The 24,437-nt window shown below is 39.6% G+C and overlaps 1 protein-coding gene across 5 annotated transcripts in view; it reads left to right on the top strand.

The window, feature by feature from the left end:
• RALGAPA2 (Ral GTPase activating protein catalytic subunit alpha 2) overlaps positions 1-24,437 on the top strand; it is a 324,029-nt gene that overhangs the window by 31,707 nt on the left and 267,885 nt on the right. For all 5 annotated transcript variants that reach the window (XM_049650097.1, XM_049650096.1, XM_049650095.1 and 2 more), the window contains exon 3: positions 2,811-2,863. In XM_049650097.1, coding sequence (XP_049506054.1) covers positions 2,811-2,863 — 53 coding nt within the window. The remainder of the gene's footprint in view (positions 1-2,810; positions 2,864-24,437) is intronic.

Raw genomic sequence — 24,437 nt, 5'->3', positions numbered from 1 at the left:
TGCTCCTCCCCAGTTCATGCTCTGTCTCTCTCTGTCTCAAAAATAAATAAAAGTTAAAAAAAATAAATAAATAAAAAAACACCAAAGAAAAATATTAAAATCTCTTACCTTAAAAAAAGCACTACAACCAAAAAGCCCCACTTTATTTATTTATTTATTTTTTTCAACGTTTTTTATTTATTTTTGGGACAGAGAGAGACAGAGCATGAACGGGGGAGGGGCAGAGAGAGAGGGAGACACAGAATCGGAAACAGGCTCCAGGCTCCGAGCCATCAGCCCAGAGCCTGACGCGGGGCTCGAACTCACGGACCGCGAGATCGTGACCTGGCTGAAGTCGGACGCTTAACCGACTGCGCCACCCAGGCGCCCCGCCACTTTATTTTTTTAACGTTTATTTATTTTTGAGAGAGCGAGCAAGAGACAGAGCACAAGTGGGGGAGGGGCAGAAAGAGAGGGAGACACAGAATCTGAAGCAGGCTCCAGGCTCTGAGCTGTTAGCACAGAGCCCGATGCAGGGCTCGAACTCACAAACCGTGAGATCATGCCCTGAGCTGAAGTCAGATGACTGAGCCACCCAGGCACCCCAAGCCCCATTTTAAAGGCTCCTCTGTGCCTCCTTTTCCCCCTTTTGCTTTCTTTGTCCTTTTAGAAAAATCTCATTGCTCAAGACTGTTATCAGTTAGTTTGTGCTGCATAACAAATTACATTATAAACCATCCCAAGACTAAGTGCTTTAAAATGAGTCATTTAGCTTATAATTTTCTGAGTTTGTTGGGCAGTTCTTCAGGTTTAGGCTGGCTCATGCCTCTTAACATCAGCTAGTAGTGGATGGCCTCATTTACATGTCTTGTAGTTGGCAAGCTATTGACCAGGGCGTCTTAGTTCTCCTCCATGTTAGCAGGCTATCTTGAGCTCTTTACATGCTGGCCTTAGGATTGTAAGCTCAGCAAGTGCAAAAGGCTTTTTAAGGTTGTACTTGCTACCTCCCAGTTGCTAATGTCACATTGGCCAGAGCAAGCTATGTGGCATCTCAGATGCAACATATAGAGAAATAGGTATCTCTTGATAGGAGAGGAAAAACTTCATTCTTGCAGTCTACTACAAAGAATCATAGTAAAGAACCAATAAAAATAGGGTGAGATTTTGCAGTTTCTTGCTGTTAATACAATCTGTGTTTTGATTGGAGTACTAGGAAGAAAGTATACCAAAACAACAGAATGAAGGAAGATGTTTGCTATAAATGATGAAATCATCTTGTGATAACCAGCCTTCCAGTTATTCAGGCCAAAACCTGAGTTTATTAGCTCTACCTTCAAAATACATCCAGAATCATTGGCTTTTTCTCACTGCCTGGGCTGGTAATGCCAGTGTTCCCATTATGCTCACCTGGATTATTGTATGCCCCAGAAATGGTCTTTCCCTTTCCACCTTTGTGCCCTGCACCCCCTTGAGAGTCTCTTTGGAAGAGCAGCTGGAATGACGCTTTAAAAATGGGTCAGATCATGACTCAGCACTCTGAACCCTTAAATGGCTTCTCAATTCTGGAAGTCATTACAATGGCCTCAGACCCTACCTGCCTGCCTTTATCCTACTGCTTTCTAACCTCACCTGATGCAGTTCTCCCCCTTCACTCCAGACATAAGGGCCTTCTTACTGTTTCCTGACCATGCCATACTTGTTCAGACATAAGGACTTTGCATTGTCCAGTCCCTCTGCCTGGAACACATTTCTCCCAAATTTTCATATGGCTTGTTTGCTTACCTCCAGATTTCCATGTGGCTTCTTCCCTTTCTTCTTTCAGATCTTTGCTCAGATGTCATCTTTTCAGCACCATGTTCCCTGACTTCCCTAGTCAAAATTGCATACCATGTCTTTTGACATTCCCATCTGCCTTCCCTCTTATTTTTCTCATTTGTTGGATGCCTCCTCCTGTCAGAATATAAGCTTCCTCAGGGCAAAGATTGTCATGTTCTGTTCACCTGCATCCTCAGGTCCTGGAAGAATCCTTAGAATGACATAGAGCCATTCTTTAGTATTTGTTCAATGAATGAATAGTATCTTACTTCACAGAGGTGTGGGGATTCAGTTACCTCAGGGGTCCACAACTTACAGCTCAGTGCCTGTTTTTATAAATAATTTTTTGGACACAGCCATACCCAGTTCATTCATGTGTTATCCGTGGCTCTTTTTGCCCCATCATGGCAGAGTTGAATGCTTGCAAGACAGGTTACAAAGCCTAAAATATTTACTATCAGCCCTTTACAGAAACAGTTTTCCAAGTTAGATGCTGAATGCCAAACACTTAGCACAGGGCTCACTACTTAGAGACTGGACAATAAATGGAAACTGCTGCTATAGGTTTTTAGTTTTTATTATTTAGTTATTATCAAGAGGACAGTGTGCAATTGCCTAAAGAGATACATGACTTTTTATAGTTACGACTTCTCTATGCCCCTTCATATAAAAAAAATGAGAATTCTTTCTTTGCTTTTGCTGTGTAGTCCATCATAACTTGAACTCAGAAGTAACTAATTGAGAAATGAATAAATTTCCTTCCATGGGTTGATAGTGACCTAGAAAATATGGAAGCTGTGTTTAAACAGTTAGCGAGGAGAAACTCTGCTAGATGTGGGCTCGGGTGGTCTGGCTTGGTGTCTGTCTACATGCCTGTCATGGGTTCCACACTGCCTCCTTGTAGTTTTTGAATAAACGAATATATGTTGAAGTTTAAATGTTTTTAAGGTAACATAATTTTTAATATCCTAAAATTTATACATTGTCATGATAACTAATTTTTTTATGTATTCCAGGGAATAATAAGTCACAAAGGGAGGAGCTGGACTCCATCCTCTTTCTTTTTGAAGTAAGTTTTTGTTAATTCATTTAGCTTTTAAGATTTTTGCTGAAAATATGATATTGTAGACCTTAATTTCATTTGAAGACATAAAAAAGTGATGGGCATGTATTTCTTTCCTTCCTCTTTTACAAACATTGCTGTAAAGAATTTTTTTTTTGGAAACGTGGGAGAATTTTTCCTATATGGTTACCTAGATGTGAAATTATTAGATAGAAATGTATACACATTTCAAATACTGATATTGTCAAATTGCTTTTCAAAAAAGTCATGTAAAGTTACATGTAAACTTATGTTGAAGTCATGTGTGTGTTTCCCCAGCCAACACTGGTGATAGTTTTTTTTTTAAATATATGCAAACTGACATGCAAAAACTTATTCTTTTTAATATATTTTTCTGACCACTAGTGAGATTGCGATCTTTGTATGTGTCTGTGTGTCAATGTGTGTTGATCATATATTCTTTTTTTTTTTTTTTTAAGTTTGTTTATTTTTGGGAGAGAGAGAGAGTGCACACCAGCTGAGGAGGGGCAGAGAGAGGGAGAAAGAATCCCAAGTAGGTTCCGTGCTGTCAAGCACAGAGCTGGACGTGGGGCTTGATCTCACAAACCATGACCTGAGCTGAAATCATGGTTGGATATTTAACCAACTGAGCCACCCAGGCACCCTGGATCATATATTCTTTTAAAAGTTGAAACAATATTTGGGTGTAGTTCTTGACCTATTAAGCTTAAAGTCATTCTTGTCTACATGTATTAGACAAGTGGCCAGGTTACTGATAACTTGGGACCTATACTAGAAAAAAATTGTAGTTCTAAAAGTTAATTGTTGGTTATCTAGAAATTATTCATGATTTGAAGAGACATGTGCTTAGGTTGGTGTGAGGTCAACTTTATGACTCTAAAGGACATATTTGTTGCAGAGCTGTCTGGAGGGGGAGGCCAGGGGAGAAGGCTTCCATGGACTTTTTGGGTTTGTGGATTTATGAAATAAAACAGATCTGAAAACCTCTCCCACCCAGTATTTGGCTCATGACTGGCAGTCAGTAACTGTGGTTCCTCTTTCTCTCCTTTAAGGGCTGTACTCCTTCCCCAGAGTAACAATAACTGCATTTTATGTATTTTCTGTGGTAACCCTCCTGTGAATGAAACCTGTGCAGAGGAGTTTTTTTAACAGGAGCTTTGATTAAGTATGTCACTTAAATATGTTTTTACTGACCATCATTTGTTTTAACTATTCCGTTAATTATCTTATACATGTAGCATTTGATATATTTACTAAAGCATCTATAACATAAATGCAAGTTTTGAAGCATGGCGATAAAGCTCATTCTCTTGATTCCCTCCCCCTCCAACATTTTAAGAAGTAGAAGGTACTTGGGTGCTTCTCCTTGATCCTGTTCTTTCTCTTCTCTGGACGCAGCCGCTCCCTTGCATTATGCTTTTCCCTTTCTTTTTTGAAAATGGTTTTACCACAAGTATTTGTATCCCTAAACAATGCATTGTGTAGTTTGGTTTGGTTTTGAGTGTAATAAAAATGGTCTCACATGGGACATAATCATCTGTGGCTTGCCTTTTACACTCAGCATTATTTCTGAGATTTATCCATGTTTTTGAACTTTGTTCAAGTTCATTCCATTCCCACTGCTGGATTAAGTGAATATGCATGATTTATTTAATTTCAACATTTTGTTTACAGATTTTTTTTGTTGTTTTCTTGGTGGACTGTCTGGTTGTGAATAATGACAAGCTTGCCAGTTAGTCTGTTTTCTTGTCTTACGGTGCCAACCCAGCCCTCCAGTCCCTTGGTAAATAGACATGATAAAGATGGTCATCCTGCTTCTGATTCAAAGAGAGTTTTATTAATGTTTCACTATTCAGGACAATGTTTTCTTTAAAGTTTTGGTAGATAACTCTTTATCAGATTAAGTTCACTTCTATTTTTTTTTTCTGCATTCACTGAGATAACCATGTGATGATCCTTCATGAATATTAATGTAGTAAATTGCAGTTCTGAATTTGGGGGAGACACATACTTTGTTGCCATTTTTGGATCTATGTTCAAAACTTGAGGTTGGCCTAAATTTCCTTTTCCTCACATTGTTTTTGAATGATCCTATTATAAAGGTTGTAGAACCTGGTGTCAAGTATTTCTTTTTCTGTTATATAAAATAGTTTGCATAAGATTGGAATGATGTGCTCCTGGAATGTTTTTTAGTCTTTCTTGTAACAACCATCTGAAACTGGTGCTTTTTTGTTTTGTTTTTACTGGGAAGATTTTAACCACTCGTTCAGTTTCTTTAATCATTTTAGGATTTTTCAGGTTTTCTATTTTTTCTTGATTCAGGTTTGGCAAATTATATATATATTTTTAAGAATTTGAGGGATTCTAGGGGCGCCTCAGTGGCTCAGTCAGTTAAGCATCTGACTTTGGCTCAGGTCATGATCTCATGGTTCATGGGTTCAAACCCCACATCAGGCTCTGTGCTGGCATCCTGAGCCTGCTTGGGATTCTCTTTTCCCCTGTCTCTCTGCCCCTCCCCTGCTTGCACTCTCTCTCTCTCAAAATAAGTAAGCTTTAAAAAAAGAATTTGAGGAATTCTAAGAATTTCTGTTCACCAGAGTTTTAAAATTTATTAGTGTGACCCTTCTTTTGAGGGTCATAATTCTTTCAATTTTATCTACTCCGTATTGATCTTCATTGTCTTCGGTTGTTAGGTATTTTAGACACAGTATTAGCAGTAGCGACAAATAAAAGTACTTGTGTCACCCTTTACAGATACCATTTTGTTAGCTTCTGGTTACCATTGCAGCAGCCTTAAACTCTGTTCCCTGTCTACTTGTTCCTCTAAATGCCTTTTCTCTCTGGCTTCTCTTAAAGTCTTTTTCTTAGTCTTTGGTGTCCTGCAGCTTCGCCACAGAATGTCTACTGGAAGATCTCTTGTCTTGCTTGGTGTCTGTGTTTCCTATATTTCCGGATTCAGATCGTGTATCATTTCTGTAAAATAGCTGCTGTCTCTGATCAAATGTTGACTCTTTTCTGTCCTCCTGGTGTACTTCCCAGGATTCTTATTTAAAACTCTTGCTCTCTCCTCCATGCGTCTCCAGCATGCTTTCACCCTCTTTCCCAGCCTCCTTGTGCTGCATTCCAGGGAGTTTCTTGGTCTCATCTGCTGCTGAACCATTCTATTGTGTTTTAAATCACAATTTTTTTTTCATGTTTTTATTTAAGTTTGGTGCTCATGTGTGGCTAGTTGCTTTTGATAGACTTTTGATCCTTGTTCCTTTCTAGACCTCTTTTGTTTTCTTGAACATTTAACAATGTAACATTTTATGTTCTGTATCTGATCATTCCAATATTTAAAGTCTTCAGTTGTCTAAATCTGCTATCTCTCAACATGGCTTCTTTTCTTGCATACTTTTGTGGTAGGATTTTGAAATCAGATTTAATTGAACAATTTAATCTGTTTCAAGCCTGTGTTTTTCTGGAGGGTTTATTTTTCTTTTGCCAGGAGGCTGGGAGTGTTCTCGGTTGGGACCACTTTGGCTCCATTTGAGGATCCTGGTTTATAAATGGAATTTCAAGTTCATTTCCTCAAACTTAAGGTGTGGTGGGAACTGGAGTCTGGAAGGCACAGGGATCCAGAGATCCTGTAGTAGAATTGGCATTAGTTCTCTGGTATCTCAAATTGTTTCTCTTGAGCTTGTGGCTTACAGATCAGGTTTTGGCTGACTTTTCTTCTCTCACCTTCCTTCTTGCTACTTCCTTTCCTTCCATTTTTTAAGTCTTTTGTTAGGTTCCCAGTGTCCTCTAAAGGCCAAATGTGTTTTGAGAATTACATTTGCTGCCACTGTTTGCAAATCTAGTTGTCCTGCAGTGAGAAAGCCCATCAGGGACCGTAGTCCTATACCTCCCACAGAGGAGGTTTTAATACCTTCTTGTGTCCAAAAATTCTAGATTAGGGAGGGTGTTATTACAGATACATTACCGTCTACAGAGGATTAGTTGCCTATATAATAGAACAAATATATATTATTCAAAGCTCCATAAAACTTTCATTTTGCATAGTAAATATGAATGAATAATGAACTGCACTACTTTTGTTTATGTTCTCTTTCTGTCTCTGGCTATAGAAGGTAGGTTGTAATTTGTATGGTTCATTCTGAGAATTAAGTAACTTCACTGCTACTTTCTACAAGTTAGTGCCATATGAAGAGATGGTTTACAAGGATTTGGAGGTAAATACATATCAAGGTGTAAATAATTGGGAAAGGCTTCCTTTAAAAAAGGTGGAATTATTAAGACATGTTAAATCACAGAAAGGATATTGTGTAAAGACAGTCTATAAATACGAAGTGGATTGGAAGAAAGCACAGAGGTGAGAGAGAGTTCAGAAGGCTCAGAAGGAGAGTATGCAGGGAGACCTGCTGCGTGCCTTTGTAAGTCAGGGGCAATCTGGAAGGGAACCTTTGGAAAGGAAGCAGTAGTGTTTGCATGTAATGAGCTACTGGAGACATTACAGCACTCTGATGAAGCAAGTGGTGTGCAATCAAGGCTGCTAGCTCAGTTGAAGTCGTGGTTTCAGGCAGCGAGCACACCTTTCCATCTGCCTTTATTTCCAGTGGGAGGACTTGTACTGTTTGAAGTTGACCTCCAGACACCTTTGCCTGTGGCTGCAAATCTGTGCATCGCTTAGAGTTTCTGTGGTTGCTGGTTCATGGGGATGTCTGTCTTTTTTTTTTTTTTTTTACTGAGATTCACTTGTTAATTTTACTCTTTTTTCAAAAAAAATATATTTCATCGATCATTGTCATGTGTTTCAAATGGGAGTGGGGATGATAGTGTGGGACCCCATCAAATGAATTTACATTGCCATCTTGATGAGAATATAAGTGTTTTACATGGCCATCCTGTGTCATTCCTTCCTGTTGAAGTGGGTTCTGTCTTCCCAGTTTTTGTCAGTGGAAGAATGGGGCCTTTATTATGTTGGGTGACTTGGCCAAGATTGCACATCTATCAAATGGCACATAGAGATTTAACCTCTGGTCTGACTGTAGAACCCATTTTCTTAAGGTGCCATGGCACCTTCCATGTAGGAATTTCAATATTCTCCTGCTTCTGAAGCTGTATCTTACAGGCCATGTATACCAGTATGTATCTATTCTTGTATAGTTCATTTATTACACACATTTATTGGATACCAGCTATGTGTCAGGCACATTTCTAGGTGCTGGAGATGTGGCAGTGGGTAAGTTAGACAGAACCCCCTGCCTCATTGAGCATATGTTACATTTCATACTAACTGAAGCGTCCACTGGTAACAATGGATTTATGCCAGAGCTCCAGTAATGACTTTCTGAGTCACAGAAAATTCTGAATGGCCCCTTGTAGAAGTGATACTTTGGTGGTAGCCCTTGAGGTAGCTACTTGCATAGGGGAAAAGGAGGGCTGGGATAGAAATGTAAGATACATGATAAATGGGCTTCAAGGCTAAATAATTCACCTGACTTTGAGAACCTTTTGGATTCAGTAGTTGAGAGGCTGTTTTAATGGTACGTGGAATTTGTTTTAATCAGGTATGGTAAGACAGACACACAGACATGAAAATGATTGCCATGAAGGCAGAAATTTTTATTGTACTCACAGGAGTACAACAGAAACAGGAGTCATCACATGTTAGCAGGACTATGAAGAGAAGCCACAGAGAGCATACAGAGAGCAGGCAGAGGGGGGATCTGAGGTGGGGAGCCTTTATTGTGGGAAGGAAGGAATGGGTAAGGCAAGGTAAGCAAGCTAAACAAGTTTAGGATTGGATAGTTTGGATAATTTTGGCAGGCTCTGGCTGTAGAGGTGGTCCCTAGGTGTCCAGTACCTAATCCCCTGGTGATTTTAAGAGGAGGATAGTGTCCCAAGCGTGAGAGCCCATAAGAGGAGGTGGTTACGGGAGTGGATTTGGGATTTGTTGGTTTGCCTGTCAGAGGCATGCGGGCAAGCCCCAGATGTCAGAGCATCAAGAATACAGAAAATAAGAAAATAGAGTTAATACAGAGATGTTGTTTTGAGTTGTCTGCCATATTGTATGCCATTAGTACAGAAATGCAGTAGTTTGGAGTTACTTATATATGGTTAAGAAAATTCTAGAATTTGATAGCAAGGTATTTCCTCACCCCCGTACCCACACCCCAATTAACATATACATTGACAGAAGGCATTTAATTTCAAAGCTTATAAATGTTCTGGCCTCAGAATGCTACTCATTTATCTATTTGTCAAGTAATTACAGAGTTAGCAATCACAGATGTACAGAACATTTGACTTCTAGATTCCTTATTTTTAGATTTATCCAAATTACCCCACCAGATTAAGTAAGTCCTATTTTTTCTCTTCCTAGAGACCTGAGCAGTTTCTTTGTAACCTGTAAAGTGTGGTGTGAGCTGGGCTAACATTTCAAGCCTCTCCAGGGTCCCTGTGTGGCTTCTTTCACTGGTCATTGGGGGTGTTGTTCTGCGAAGGTGCTCTCTCACACACATACTGCTTTGCTTACTGCTCCTTTACCTCTTTTTGCGTAATTTTACTTCTGGCCTCCTGGTTTATGCAATTCTGCTTTCAGGGACTGCCCTTTGCTTTCCTTGTCATCTGGCCCATACTTTCAGGCTCCGTTCAGACCCACTGATTTCTTCTGGCAACTCCAGCTAGAGGTGCCCGTTTTTTTTCTGTGAACTTGTATAAATATGCTCCGGCTAGTTACCATTTCATTATAGCCAGGTGTTCTTAGTTTTCCCTGAAGGTGGCTGTGTCTTAGCTTCCTAATGAGACTATAAAGTTCCTGAGGCCTGCAACCATTCCATACAATCCTTTGTATTCTCCCTCCTATGCACCCCCTGCCCTGATTTGCACCTGTTTATATTTAGTGTTGGATTAAAGCTTCTTGAAGTCACATTTTATTTCCCATGGGGTTATTTGTGATTTTTATATTAAAAACATTTTCCTTCCTCACCTAAATCTCTCTCTGGATAAAAGAAATAGGAAGAAGGTCTCTTTAGATCAGGCCTTGACGCTAACAAGCTGTGTGGCTTTGAGTTGGGTACTCGCCCTTTCTTTACCTGGGCTTTCTTGTATGTGATGTGAAGGAGAGGTACTGGATAGCTCTGGGGTCTGTCTCTTCCAGCCCTAACAACCCATGACACTACAGATCAGGAAGTTCACGGGTAGGTCTTTTAGCTTGAAATTTAATTTCACGCTTTCGTTTAGTTTTAAATATTAAATTGACTTGACTCTGACTAGCCTTTGCAGATCTAAACACCTCACTTGCTTTTTCTCTAGGGCAACTCTATTCAATAGAACTTTCTGTGATCATGGGAAGATTCTGTATCTGTACTACCCAGTTAGGTAACCATGAGCTACATGGGCTGGTTAGTGCTTCAAATGTGGATGCTGTGACTGAAATTTTAATTATAAATAATTTCATTTGATTTAAATTTTAGAATAGCCACCTGTGGCTAGTGGCCACTGATTGGACAGAGAAGCTCAATAGTCTTCCCACAGAGCTTTGGTACCTCATTTGAAAGACTTACTTCTTTTTGTTAAATGCTTGGTTAAATCCTCAGCATGGTGCACATTGTGTTGCAGGGGATTTAACTTAAGGTTTAGGGTTTTACTGAAATGGTTTCCCTGGGCTTCTCAGGCAGAGTTACCAAAGTGCCGGGGGAGATTATGCCTTTTCCTCCTCCAGTTGGAGAAGCATGGCTCCAGAGTGGTCTTATGCAAACACAAAATTGAAAAGCCACACACAGATTCATTCTACTCTTTTTATGTTTGTTTTTAGATGAAAATAAGACTTCAAATAATGGCCAAATTAAGTACTACTTTATCTCCCCATCACACCCCCTGCCTTCCCTGCACCCACTTCCCTCCCCACAGTATCAAAAAAACACTTATGGTGTCAGTTCAGGATATGTATGCTGTTTCTCCTTCTCCCTTCCTTTGGTGGGGGAGATTCAGGTTGGAGAGGCATGGGCACTAGAGGCAAACAATAGCAGATGAGCTACCCAGAGAATGTAGATGATCTGTGGGCTTCTTCAAGGGCAGTCAGAGGAACAGGAATATAACTATGGTCACTAGTGTTTGTTTTTTCTTTACTATTGAAGATGAAGTTGGCTTGTTTGAAATTTACTGTAGACTTCCTACCTACCATCTCCCTTCCCTTCCTGTGTGGAGGTAATGCTGGATTGGAGGCAGGACGTGCTTGTAGAGTCATGCTGGCTATAGTTATGTTTGGGAGTCATAACTGAGCGGTGGTAAATCCAGGGCTGTGGTGGAAGCTGTCTTACTTTAATGGAATTCAACACTGGGTGTTCTTTATTGTTCCAACTGAACTTATATAGATAGTGGGTTTAGCCTCTAATTCTTTTCCTCAAAATAGGGAGAAAGGATTTTACTAGCTTTTCTGATAATAATAACACAACTAGATCCATTGTGGTGCCCAGAGTCGTGTAAAAGAAGGTGAAATGAGTGGCTGGTTTTCCCCTCTGTATAGTTACTTTGTATTTGCCATCAGTAATTGGCGCTTTCATTTTATTTCCAATACATATGGAAATTGTAACTTTTCACACTTTAATAGCATCTCTCTACTTCAGATATTAATAATGGAGACGAGGGGCACCTGGGTGACTCAGTCGGTTGAGCTTCCGACTTCGGCTCAGGTCATGATCTTGCGGTCTGTGAGTTTGAGCCCCATGTCGGGCTCTGTGCTGACAGCTCAGAGCCTGGAGCCTGTTTCGGATTCTGTGTCCCTCTCTCTCTGCCCCTCCCCCACTCATGCTCTGTCTCTCTCTGTCTCAGAAATAAATAAACATAAAAAAAAATAATGGAGAAGAATTTCCTGAAGAAAAACTAGAATTATGAATACAATAGGATTACAAACAGTTCTGAGATGTTTGTTTCCATTTCTCCCCTCCCTCCCACCTCACTTTCCTTCCCCCACCTTCTTGGTCCTTTCTTTTGTGGAACTGTATATCTTTTATAACTCTTTGCTGATGAAAACGAATCAGAAGCTCCTGCAGAGGTACAGGGGAAAAGCTTGGGCCAAGTCATAGACCAACACATCCAGGGCCGGTATCCAGCAGGATTCCATCACAATCCTTTTGCTTTCTTTATACAATGGCTAATGCCATTTCTTACGAGCAAATAACACAGAGCAAGACAGCACAACTGTAGTTTTGCAACTAACCAGTTTCCCCATTCCCTGCTTTCCTTTGCTTGATTCATCATTACTTATTTCAGATTGTCCAGTGTGCAAGCATACTTCAATGCTACTCCCTCCTTCTCATGTTGAGGTGAAGGACTTCCTTCCATAAACCTCTCAGGTTATTGCCTTTTATTTTTTCCATAAGGACCACTTTACTGATATTGAGTGGAGGAGGGACAAGAAGAAATAAAATGAGCAAGAAAGACAGATTCTTCTTAAATCCTTTGAATTTAAGTTCTTATTGAGGATTTCAAATATTTGGATGCTTCCATGGATTTTTTTTTCTTTTAAAAGAATGATGCCAACTTTGAATGCAGCTCCTGGGTCACTGCCATAATTCTAAATGACTGATTGGAACTGGAAAAACAAACAAACAAACAAATTCAGTATAAGTTCATGTTTCCTGGAGAACATTTTAAAAAGAACTGAGCAGATAGAGACACCCATCTCCCACCCCAAAGCTGCCTGCATTCCAGCTGACAAAATCAGCACCACTGGTTATCCTGACCAGAATGTCATGTCACTTTTATGACATCAGGGGTATATTTTAATGTGTTATATATATTTTAAATGATAATACAGGTAGGTATGTAATTGTTCTGGCTTGTTAACGTTAGTCATACTTGTTTTTATTAATGTTGAGCCCTTGGTTGGGAACAGCTCCGGATGATAGCAGTATTGTTACAGCATAGTGTGATCTGCTTCACAATATTCCTTGAGGCCCCCCTGCAGGGATCACATTACAGAAGAGGCCTGGATGGCCAGTTGTGCCTTTTCTCATTTGTCTCACGTGTTGCTGGTAGTGATGCATTAGCTCAGAAATCACTCCTCAGCTCTGTGCCCTATAATGGATACTGGAGGAATAATAATTAACATACAGCCCAGGCCTTTCATTCCTATAGCCTCTGGTTATACCGGTGTCTGCTTTGAATCATGAGATGTTTATGATCTCTGCAAATGGGAAGATGCAAACAAAATATACATATAAAGTCCCTTCTGGAGATTCTTGAGGTTAAAATTTGATTATTTTATTACAGCATGGTAATAATTTGAATTGGACTGCAAGTGTCTAAGTTGAAAGCCATTTTCAGTGGATGTTTTAACTTCTAAATTTAATATTTAAGACTACAGTTTTCCTTACGCCTTGAGACTTACAGGTGAGAAACTTGGGATTGACCCAACAGGATATACTGAATTACTCAATTCACCTTGGGGAAGGGAAACTGGAGACATGTTTGTGGAAGTCTGAAATTACATTCTGGTGATTATCTGTTGCAATCCAGATGCCCTGAGTTTCCTGGCATTCTGGCCTCTCTCACATAGTGTGCTGCTGGACTCATTGGTAACTGATACCCTCAGAAACAGGTCCCCTGGAAGGCAGCACTAGCAAATGCTTCCAAGAACCCTTTAAGGGCAGATAGTAGAAACAGCATCAGGGCTAAATATATGGAAAATTCACAATAGAACTCCAGCATGTTGTACTTATTGTTAGAACAGCAGAAGATATATAAAGAGCTTTTTCTCTCCCTTTAGATTGATTGGAATTAATGTGTTAACATAATTTGAATGAGTTGGTTTCTTTTTTATAAATTTAGGAGAGAGTTGTACAAACACATGCTGTAAATTTTCTGTCTTGTTTTGTTTGGATATGTGGTGTGGCGGCTATTGTAGAGTGACACCTAGTGTTTGATGTGCTTGTGACACTGGACAGGTTGAAAGGGGAATCTGCCTGGAAGTGGGCCATGCACCAGCTGTTCTTGGGCATTCACTGAGTGAACTTGTTGGAGTGGCCAGTCCTGAGCCGACTGCAGGTCTGCGACACTTTCTAATTGTGTTGAGACAAGCTTTTTAAATTCTTTAAGTTTTGGGGATGGCAGAAACCACAAGGTGGCATCTCACTGAGGCTTTGTTAATTCTCTACTCATAACTTACCTCTAAACTCTTTGGAAGTGATTTTTTTTTTTCACCTTATGAAAATATGACACAGCCAACCAGCTGTGCTGGTACCAAAATCAAAGAGACCTGAAAAGTGCAGTTTTTAGCCAGAAAATAGAATCTTATATGAACTGAAGAAAAGTATGGAGTAATTGTTTGTGACTGAGATCTCCCATGTAAGATCCTTGTGTGAAAAGAAGACTCCTTTAGAATCTGTTTTAGTGAGTGCTTCACTCAGAGCAAAACTATATATTGTGGGTAGAATTATGTGCTACTTTTTTTTTTTTTTTTTTTTTTTTTGAGAGAGAGAGAGAGAGAGCATATAATCAGGGTTGGGGCCGAGAGAGAGAGAATCTCAAGCCGGCTCTGCACCATCAGCATGGAGCTTGACATGGGGCTCAAACTCACAAACTGTGAGATTATGACCTGAGCCGACATCCAAAGTGAGATGCTTAACTGACTGAGCCACCCAGTGCCGCTATATGGTACTAATTTGGGGATTTGTGAAGGTCTCTGGATATTCTCTCATTAAAAGCAAAGAGTCTAGTGCAGTTTGGTTTTCTTTAAAAAGATATTAGACCTTTTCATGATCTTAAACAAAGTAAAAAAAAAATAACCTCTTAACAATCTATCAAGTGCCTACACTTCTAAGTTTTTGAATTTGCATTTTCAGTACCCGATGAAAATGCTTTCCTATCGGTAGCTGTCTATTTTGATCAATATCAATAATACTTTTCTTACTCCATGGTTCTGTACATCTCATGCTGGTGCTCTTGAATACCCTCTTTTTCCTATAACTACTTCAGCCTTTGTTCAGAGTTTCAATCTTCTCTCCTACTTGAGTATCCTGGTTAACTAACTAGTCTTTTGGTCTATGATCTCTGCCCCTTGTGTCTCCCTCTCACACCTGGAATGCTGTTTGTATAATGTAATTCTGGTTCCCTTGGCCTTTAAGATGAAGTTTGAACTCCCCTGATGTTCAAGGCCCTTCCTGATCTGGCCTCTACCTCTCTCCATTCCTTGTTACTCGCCTTACTTTTGTTCCCACTGGCAACAAAGCAGCAGGGTTTGCTTTTGTTTTTGTTTTTGTTTTTTCCTGCTGTTGCTTAGTCTGCCTAAAAATGCCCTCCACTGCCTGGCGTACTCCTGTGTATCCTTCAGGATTCAGTTCAAGGGTGATCTCCCTTTGGAAGTGTGCCCTGTCTGTACTCACTCCCTTGTGCACGTACTGACATCCCTGATGTTCTTGCCTTTACCCTTTAGGGCTGTCACTTTTTGAGCAGGAACAGTTTCCTATATAGCTTTATTTCTGAGCCCTCACATGGTACCTGGCACAAAAGGGGCACTTAAGAATACTTACTAATGAGTCAAATAAATGTTTGATTTAGAAGGTATTTGTTTTAATTACCTGCACTGATTTGCAGTGCTTGGAGATGTTTTCGTTCTTACAAAACTTACTATAAAAAAAAATTGATTTCTTCCTAAAATCACCTTTTTTCAACCTTTTGAGTTTAAAATTTAGAAGTGTTTTTTTTTTGTAGGCATACCTATACAGATTTGCCTCTTTCAGCTTTGACCAGTTTTTGTTCTACAGCATTCACGTTGTTGATAATCTTTAGTCTATAATTATATGGGTTTTTTTTAACCTGAGTGTTGCCAAAAGAATGTTTTAAAATCCCTCAAGTACTTGCAATTTTTTTTAAGTTTAAACTCTCAAAGGTGGGCTTGCAATGCATTGAGTTTTCTTGTGACTTGTGCAACTCCTACTTTGATGGTTTTATTCACATGGTTTAGAAAAATAACTTTTAATAAATTTTCATGAATGTTAGAATCTATGAAGTGATTCTACAGACTTGCCTCTCTGCATCTATCTATGAAACAACTCTTAACTATATTCAAAGATGTTGTATTGCACTGTATTGCCTGTTATATCTTGCAAAGATAGAGTGCATTAAAATCTCCTATTATAAGTGTATTAAATCTCTCAGTTTCTGCATTTGTTTTATTTTCATGCTATGTTATTCGTTGCATAAAGTTTCATATTATCCTTAAATTGTGAATTACACTTTTAATCTATTTGAAATGATTCCCTTTGTCCCCCTTAAAGCCTTTTCACTTGATATTGATACTGCTTTGCTGTGTGTTTGTACCTATGCATGCCTGATATGTTGTTTTTTGTATTTTATTGTTAATCTTTCTGTGTTTGAAAGCCAGTTCTGATTGACTTGGTCTTTGGTAGAGGAATTTAACCTGTTTGTATTTATGATATTTTTTTGTGTGTGATAATCAACATTTTTGGTTTTTCTTCTACTTTTGTTTTTTGGGAAAGAGGTCACTTTCACTTCATGGAATATACTTTGTGATTATAAAATATACTTTCTATTTTCTGTCATTCCAATAATTATCCTTAAATTAATAAAATAGTATTAAAACTTTCTTTCTTGTAATTATTCATATTAATAAAAAACAACAGTATTTGATGATAGCCCCCTTCTTTTACTTTAACCACATATATCTTTTGTACTTCTCACTTATCAGCTATTTTAAGTATTTTGTATCCAGATTTTTTTATATATAATACTTTTAGAATGTTATTTCTCTTATGTTAATCATTTTGAGGATTTACTCTACTTTTCATAACCATATTAACTCCAATTATATAAATATAGCTCACTGTCACAGTGTTTATACCCCTGCATCTTTGTTTTTGGATTGTTTAATCTCTGTATTTGCTGGAATGTGAATTTTCCAGAATGTGAATTTTCTTAGTATGTTGAAGAGGGGATATGCAGCTGGTACACTTCCAGGTCTATAATATTTTTTCTTCTAGCTTCAAACATATATAGCTGTATATATACTTTCCAAATTGTACTCTTTTTTTCCCTCAAAACTCTGGATTTGTTTGCTTTTTAAAATAGCTATAGTTTGTTTACTCTAGCTATCTTTACCATGGCACCTGGTCTACTTTGGGGCTTCTGTTCTCCATATGGGTGTATATTCTGGGGTGCATTCTACTTGCCTTGGCCTACAATGAGCCATGGACTGCACTGTCTTCTGGAGTTAATGTTGCAGAGAAAAAGACTGAGATTAGCCCAACTTTTGTTCCTCTGTGGATATTCTGATTTTTTGGATTTGTGTAGGAATTTTAGTTATATATTGAATTTACAACTTTTAATGTGCTCTGTCTAGCTGTTTCTCTCTGTTCAACCTATTTAGTTCCTGGGAGGCCTTGTGATACACAGGGTTGCAGTGGGGGTCTCTGTGGCAGACTCTAGATTCATGCTTTCCGTATTTTCATCTTCATGTAATATGAAAGATGAAAATTTGTGTGTCTTCGTTTTCTTTATTTTCCTAGGTCTTAAAAAAAAATTCAGGGTCCTCTTGGATCTTTTAAGAACATGACTCAGAAATTCTAAAACAATTACCCTGTTTCAGAAAATCTCTTTCAGAAGGAGGAGTTTCCATATTTCTCTAGGATGATCTCCTCCTTCATTGCATATTCTGGTGTGTTCTGCCCTCACAGGAGGGGCACCACCTCCACCCCACATGATTCCGTGCAGGTTCATCTGTGCTTTAAGCAGCAATTCCTCTAAGTGTTTTGCTTGTTGGATAGGATCCTTTACCCTTTCTGGGTTTTAATTGCTTAATGTGGCTTTCAACATTTTAATATTGGTTGAATTCTAAAATACAGGAGAGAGAAATTAGATGTCCCTCCATTTTTATTACATCCCATATTTCCTTCAGGGGTCTTTGTCTTGTATTTTAGTCTCTCTTTTGAAATATTTTTATTCATTTTCTTCTTAGCTGAGAAAAGTATTGCCTCTCAAGTGATGACCTAATCAAGCATTAAGGTTTCCTATAATGTTTGGAAACACAATTCCATGCTTTGTTATATCTTTTTCTTAATTAAAAAAAATTTTAACGTTTATTTATTTTTGAGAAACAGAGACGGACAGAGCATCATCAGGGGAGGGGCAGAGAGAGAGGGAAACACAGAATCCGAAGCAGGCTTCAGGCTCTGAGCTGTCAGCACAGAACCTGACATGGGGCTCGAACCCATGAACTGTGAGGTCATGACCTGAGTGGAAGTTAGATGCTCAACCAACTGAGCCACTCAGGCACCCTTTACATTTTTTTTTAATGTTTATTTATTTTTGAGAGAGAGAGAGAGCAGGAGACGGGCAGAGAGGGAGAAACAGAATCCGAAACAGGCTGCAGGCTCTGAGCTGTCAGCGCAGAGCCCGACACAGAGCTTCAAACTCACCAACTGTGAGATCATAACCTGAGCCAAAGTCAGATGCTTAACCATCTGAGCCACCCAAGCTCCCCCCATGCTTTCTTATCTTTATCAAGTGCCTACTTGCGAGGTTCTGTGTTTCTACTGTGTTAGAGTATGAGCACCTTCCTTAAACTAGAACATTTCCTTGTGTCTGCCTGTACACATGAACTAAAATTAGAATTCCCGTTGTCTTGCTCTTTTTTAATTTTTCACTCATCCCTCTCTTTGTGCATGCAGTGCTTATTAGGAAACATGACATGCCAAGTGCTGTTCTTGAGGTTGGGGATACAAGATGGCTAATAGAGGGTCCCTTCTAGCAAGGAATCTAGCACCGAATGGTAGGGTAGGTCCTGTGTTTGTCTAACTGGGAAGCATGCTGGTGAGGGGTGTGGTGAGAGATATGGTTAATGTGGGCCCTTTTGAAGAGGTGATGGTTCACTTCAGTTTTAAAGACTGAAGAGGATGTAACAAGATGGAACTGTGCTTTCCTTGCTCAGTAACAGCATGGCTAGTGATTAGGTAGATAGCGTACTGTTCTGGAAGGGATTGCCATAGAAGGAGAAGGAGAAGGAATTGCTAAAGAAAGCTAACAATGTAGCTATCTTATATTTAACATTATGCAGTTCCTTATTTTAACTCATTTCTCTTAAATTTTAGTTCTGAAACAAGTGTTGACACCCAGAGATCAATGTACATATTTTGTCTACACCAGAAAGCTGAGTCATTGTCAGTAAGAGATGCATGGCTAGGCCCATGACAGCTGAAGAATAAGTTGTCCTCTCTGTAGGTCTACCTGGAAGTGACCATGCCACCAGCCTCCTCCTCCCCTTCCCATGGGTCCTTCTGAAACCAGACTGTCCTTGTGGCCTTCATGGTATTTCCATTAAACTCATCTGCCCAGATGTCAGAAGTTTTCTTCTCATTTATTACTCAAAAGGTCAAGGAACTAAGACTTATGTTCTTTTAGATAAAACTCCCTATTTTTTCCATAGTTAACACTTCCTTTACCTTGCACCCTTGTGTCATGTGGCTAGTTTCAGGGAGAGTTGCAGCTCGTGTTCCCTACTTCTGGACATAACAGGTTTAGTTGGTCATTGTTTTGGTAGATTACCTCACGTGAGTTAGGATGTTATCTTGTCCTCATTCTTCACCGCCCTACCTTTCTAAGTGGAATTGAAATCAAGTGTGAATCTACTGGGATATGTTGCAATCATCTGGTAATAATTTGGGGAAAAAATGTTTCCCATACAAATTAAATGAAGATCAGCAGTTTTAAAGTATACTATAGCATCCTGTATGAACTCCAGCTTACATTTCGCATTATTCCCGGTCATGCAGTAGGTTCTGAAGAAAAAAGAACTATGGATAATCAGTTAAAAGAATGACAGATTCCCTGATGTGCTGATCAGTAGTAATACCTAATTTTGATTTCAAGTGTGCTATAATGGATTACCATATAGATGCAGCTGAGCACTGAGCATTAAACAGAGTCATGTGTTTTTCAGAAAAGTAATATTTATTCACACTGTGTGGCTTTCTTGAAATTTTTTTTTATTTTACTCTCCAGTGAAACTACAAACAAGATGTCAATAGCTTATGTGGCATTCACAGTAGTGTAGCTTAGAATATCAGCTGCAGTAGAAATTCCATAATTGCCTCAGTAAAGGTAGGCTTCATCTGGTACTTTCTGAGGGACAGGCTTAGCATTTAGACACAGATGGTCATGTGGGGCTTTATTTTTATTGACTTCAGAGACTTTAATGCATAAAAAATGGTCCTGGCAATATTTGGGTACAAAAAGAAGCATCAGTGTAGGTGATGTTTCAACCTTTGAGTGGTTGTGTAAGATTCTGTCCATTTTGGAATGTTTTTAGTAGCTCAGATTGGGGCATGGTGTTTCATATCCAAACCTTACCGAGTTTATTTTTGAGTGTCTTTAAAGTCCATCCATTTTATGAATCTGAAAACTTATCCAGAAGTGGTGATGATGATAGACCTGACCTCAGAACAAGTTGGAGACTACTAGTGGCCTACTGACAGTATCCAACCATCTAGATACACATCATCCCACTGCATTTTTTATTTTCTTTATAGTAAAAAGACATTTTTCTCTATTGCACAGTAAGAAAAGAAACTTAAGGAGATAGGGTAAGTATTTTGGAAAGCTGAAAAGCGTGATTCAGTGCTGAATTTCCTGACTAAAAGTAAAGGTCTGAAGAACAGGCATGCCAAGCATTTGTATAGCCCAATATAAGATCTATCCTGAATCTGTGGGGTAATTTTCTCAGCATCTTCTATACGACGTTTTGAAATCAAGTGGCAGAATGGGATCAGAAGATGATCTCAGAATGCAGCCAGGGCGCCCAGTACCCTTGGCAGAGAATGCACGAGGAAGTAGGACACTGAGTCCTTGCCGTGCCATTCCCTCAGGAAGAGTGAGCTACACAGGAGGAGGCAGAACAAGGACAGGAAGCATTCAATGGACCGAGGCTTTGGTCTATGTGTGGCGGCAGCCCATTGACGAGAAACAATGCCAGCAGACAGGATGCCCCTGAAATAGGGTTCACTGCTCTTAGTACTTCAGCCTCTTAATATGATGAGAATATTCTAATTAATAATTGGAAGATTATTGTGGCTGACAGAGTGATGTGCAGCTCACATCACCCTTCAAGAAAGAATTTGCTACCTAGCTGCAAGGAGTAGGGCCAGCTGGCAGCCCGAGGCTGTAAGTGCCTTCAACTCTCCAACCACAGTCGCTCTCTTCTCATCATGATGCCCAGCCAGTGACGGAGCAAGGTGGTGGTACAAGGACCTCGCCATTTTCAGGCACACATGGCCCCTCTAATGTGCCATCTTTGCTCTGGAGCTTCTGCTAGGCTGGCAGATACTTTCAGCTCTGTATGGTGGTCTGAGGCTCCCTGCCCCCTCCTACTGCTTCATTTCCCTTGCACAGATGTTACTTTTCCAGTAAACCAGGGCACTGCTAACTCCACCACAGCATTCATCTCCCAGAGAACTCCACCTGCAACGAGTGTTATTCATCTGTTATCAAACATGCTGAATTAGCCTTTGTAATACATTTTTTTAAACTTTTTTTCAATGTTTATTATTTTTGAGAGAGACAGAGACAGAAGATGAGTGGGGGGAGGGCAGAGAGAGAGGGAGACACAGAATCTGAAGCAGGCTCCAGGCTCCGAACTGTCAGCACAGAGCCTGACGCAAGGCTTGAACTCACAAACCATGAGATCATGACCTGAGCCAAAGTTGGGACACTTAACTGACTGAGCCACCCAGACACCCCTGTAATACATTTTTTTAGTGAAGGGAAAGTTTGAGTTTGAACCGTAAAACTAAGATGTAAATGGAAGCCTTGTTTCTCTCTTCCATCTGGAGACTTGTAGCCCATCCCCAGGTCGTACTTTTTCTGGGCTATAAAGCGGCTCTTTTGGGTTGGCAATAGACTGCTGAGACCCTGATCTTTATTTTCAGATCCAGAGTTGTTGATTTTCTCACACAAACCTCTTTGCTTGTGATGTTTTCCTATAACTTGTAGACAGCTCTCTGGGTTCTCACTCCTGTCTGTGGCCTTGTCTGTAGCTCCTGGGCATGTTCAGGTTTACATTTTGTTGGTAGGACAGTGTTTGCATGGGTTCTTTTAAAATATTCCATAGAGAACTGATATATTTACTTCTGATTCCCTTTTAATAGAGTGGATCTTAACAGATAACCCAGTTGATACACTTACTTCCTTTTGTGTATTATTCATCTTATACGCACGTTGATATATATTGCAAGGGGAAGACCTGCTTTTATTTTTTCCCCCCAAAGAGCCATTTACTTGCCTGTGTGCAATGTATAGATTGATCCATCCTGCCTGGTGTTTGGTGTCTGGCTGACGAAGGTTATGGGTTCTTCGAGCAACAGATAACGTTGAGTTTACTTGGTTTGATACTGAAGTTATTTTGTTAGGTGGCAATCAGTTTCTTATATTTTCCATCATCCTTAACTTTTTCTAACTAGTTGTGCATATAAATAGTCATAAGTATTTTTAATCTTTAAAATAAATAAATGTGCAAACACTTGGCACATCAAAAATTTCTTTTTTGGGGCGCCTGGGTGGCGCAGTCGGTTAAGCGTCCGACTTCAGCCAGGTCACGATCTCGCGGTCCGTGAGTTCGAGCCCCGCGTCAGGCTCTGGGCTGATGGCTCGGAGGCTGGAGCCTGTTTCCGATTCTGTGTCTCCCTCTCTCTCTGCCCCTCCCCCGTTCATGCTCTGTCTCTCTCTGTCCCAAAAAAAAAAAAAAAAAAAAAATTTCTTTTTTGACCTGTGCACACATGTCTCTAGCTTCTGCTATACCTTCTTCATCCTTACTGTCTTCAGAGAGCTTCAATGCACTGATGTCTCTAAGGTCTCATCTTCTGTCATTTTAAGCCCTCTTGGAGGGACCTTATGCATACATATCTTCAGCTGTTGCCTATATTCTGTTACCACCCAAGTCTTGCTTCTGCCTTCCAGACCCATATATATCTAATTGCCTAGAACATCTCCTCTAAGAAGTCTGTTGACGCCTCCAATTCCAGGATGTCCAGAACCAAATTGGACATGTTTCAATTCTGGGATTCCTTCTGGATTTGATGTCTTAGATAGGGGTATTGCCATACTGAGCCACTAGGAAATCCTTCTTGAGTACTCCATTCACCACAACTACTCTGTCTGACTGCCAGCTCAACAGTTTTACCTTCAAATATCATTATTATATGCATCTCCTCTTTACCGTGCTGAGCTTTGTCCAGGCTATTTCATTCCTTCTCTGAAATGTTACCATTGCCTCTTCATTGATGTCTCTGCCTCTCGTCTCAGTCATCTTAAAACCCCCCCCCCCCCCCAGCTGGAACTTGTTCAGGGACTGAACATGTTCAGTGCTTCATGAGATCATGGCCTCACCTATCTCTCCAGTTCCTTCTCCTCCCATCCTCATCTACCTACTAACCAAGTAGACCCTCTAACTGCTGCTGTTCTTTTCAGATATCAAGCTGTTTTTGCCTCTTAGCCTTCACACATGCTCTTCCTTCTATTCCTGTTCTCCACTAGGCTAATTTAATTAATCCTACAAGTCTCAGCTCAAGCATCCCTTTTTTCTGGAACCATTCTGTGAAGGTTCTGAGATGAGGTGCTTTCCCCCTCACCTCTACACCTCCTCATACAAACTCCTATTGGGCTTTTTTCTTTTCCTCTTGAATGATATTTTCTTTATCATCTCTCTTGCCCACTAATCACAAAACCCTTAGAAGGAAGAACTAAGTATTTTATGAATATGAACTTATTTTTGCATTTCAGACACCAAGCTTGGTATCAAGTGTGTAGATATTTTTCACTAAATGGGATTTGATTGTCCATTGTGTGTGTGTGTGTGTGTGTGTGTGTGTGTAAGTGTGTTTGGGAGTATGTCCGCATTAATACAGAATAAAACAGGATATAGGATACACTTTAGAGTTATGGACTTAAGAAATACCAAGTCAACATGTTCTAGAGGAAGTCAAAAGTGGAAATGTAGGAGAGAGCTCGTGTCAGTGATTGTCAGCCATGTGGTCAGCCACATACAGCTTTTAATATATATAATCAGAAATGGTCTTCGATATAGTTTTATAGCATTTTCATCCGTGTAGATGTGTGGTATGAAGAATTTGTAAGAAATACCATAACTAAATATATTTATATTTTTTTATTTATGTTTGTCAGAGTTTGAAAAATTCTTTTAATTCATACAGCTTTTATTCTTTGAGTTTTCTTTACTAAGTTCAGGGTTTAAAAACTGCCCATACATTTTAACGTAAATATCGGTCATCAGTCAATGACATATAAGGAGTACAAAGGTACATTTTATGTTAACGTGAACAAAGGGACAAAGCAAAGGTCAGCATGACCTGTAAAACTCATGGTTTTACAAATAAAATGAATGCAGAATTCTTCTACTGAGTATTTATTGAGCACATGCTATGTGCCAGCCATGCTCTAGGTGCTGGGTGTACTTAAGAGGAAAAGACAGAGGTGTTCTTGCGCTTGCAGGGCTTACACTCTGGTAGAAGAAATACTGCCTTCAAATGAGTGAACTTGAAGAAGA

This window comes from Panthera uncia (assembly GCF_023721935.1).
Source record: "Panthera uncia isolate 11264 chromosome A3 unlocalized genomic scaffold, Puncia_PCG_1.0 HiC_scaffold_11, whole genome shotgun sequence".
In the NCBI taxonomy this organism is placed as follows: domain Eukaryota; kingdom Metazoa; phylum Chordata; class Mammalia; order Carnivora; family Felidae; genus Panthera; species Panthera uncia.
The sequence above is the reverse complement of the archived record's forward strand: the minus strand, read 5'-3'. Positions and strand labels throughout refer to the sequence as shown.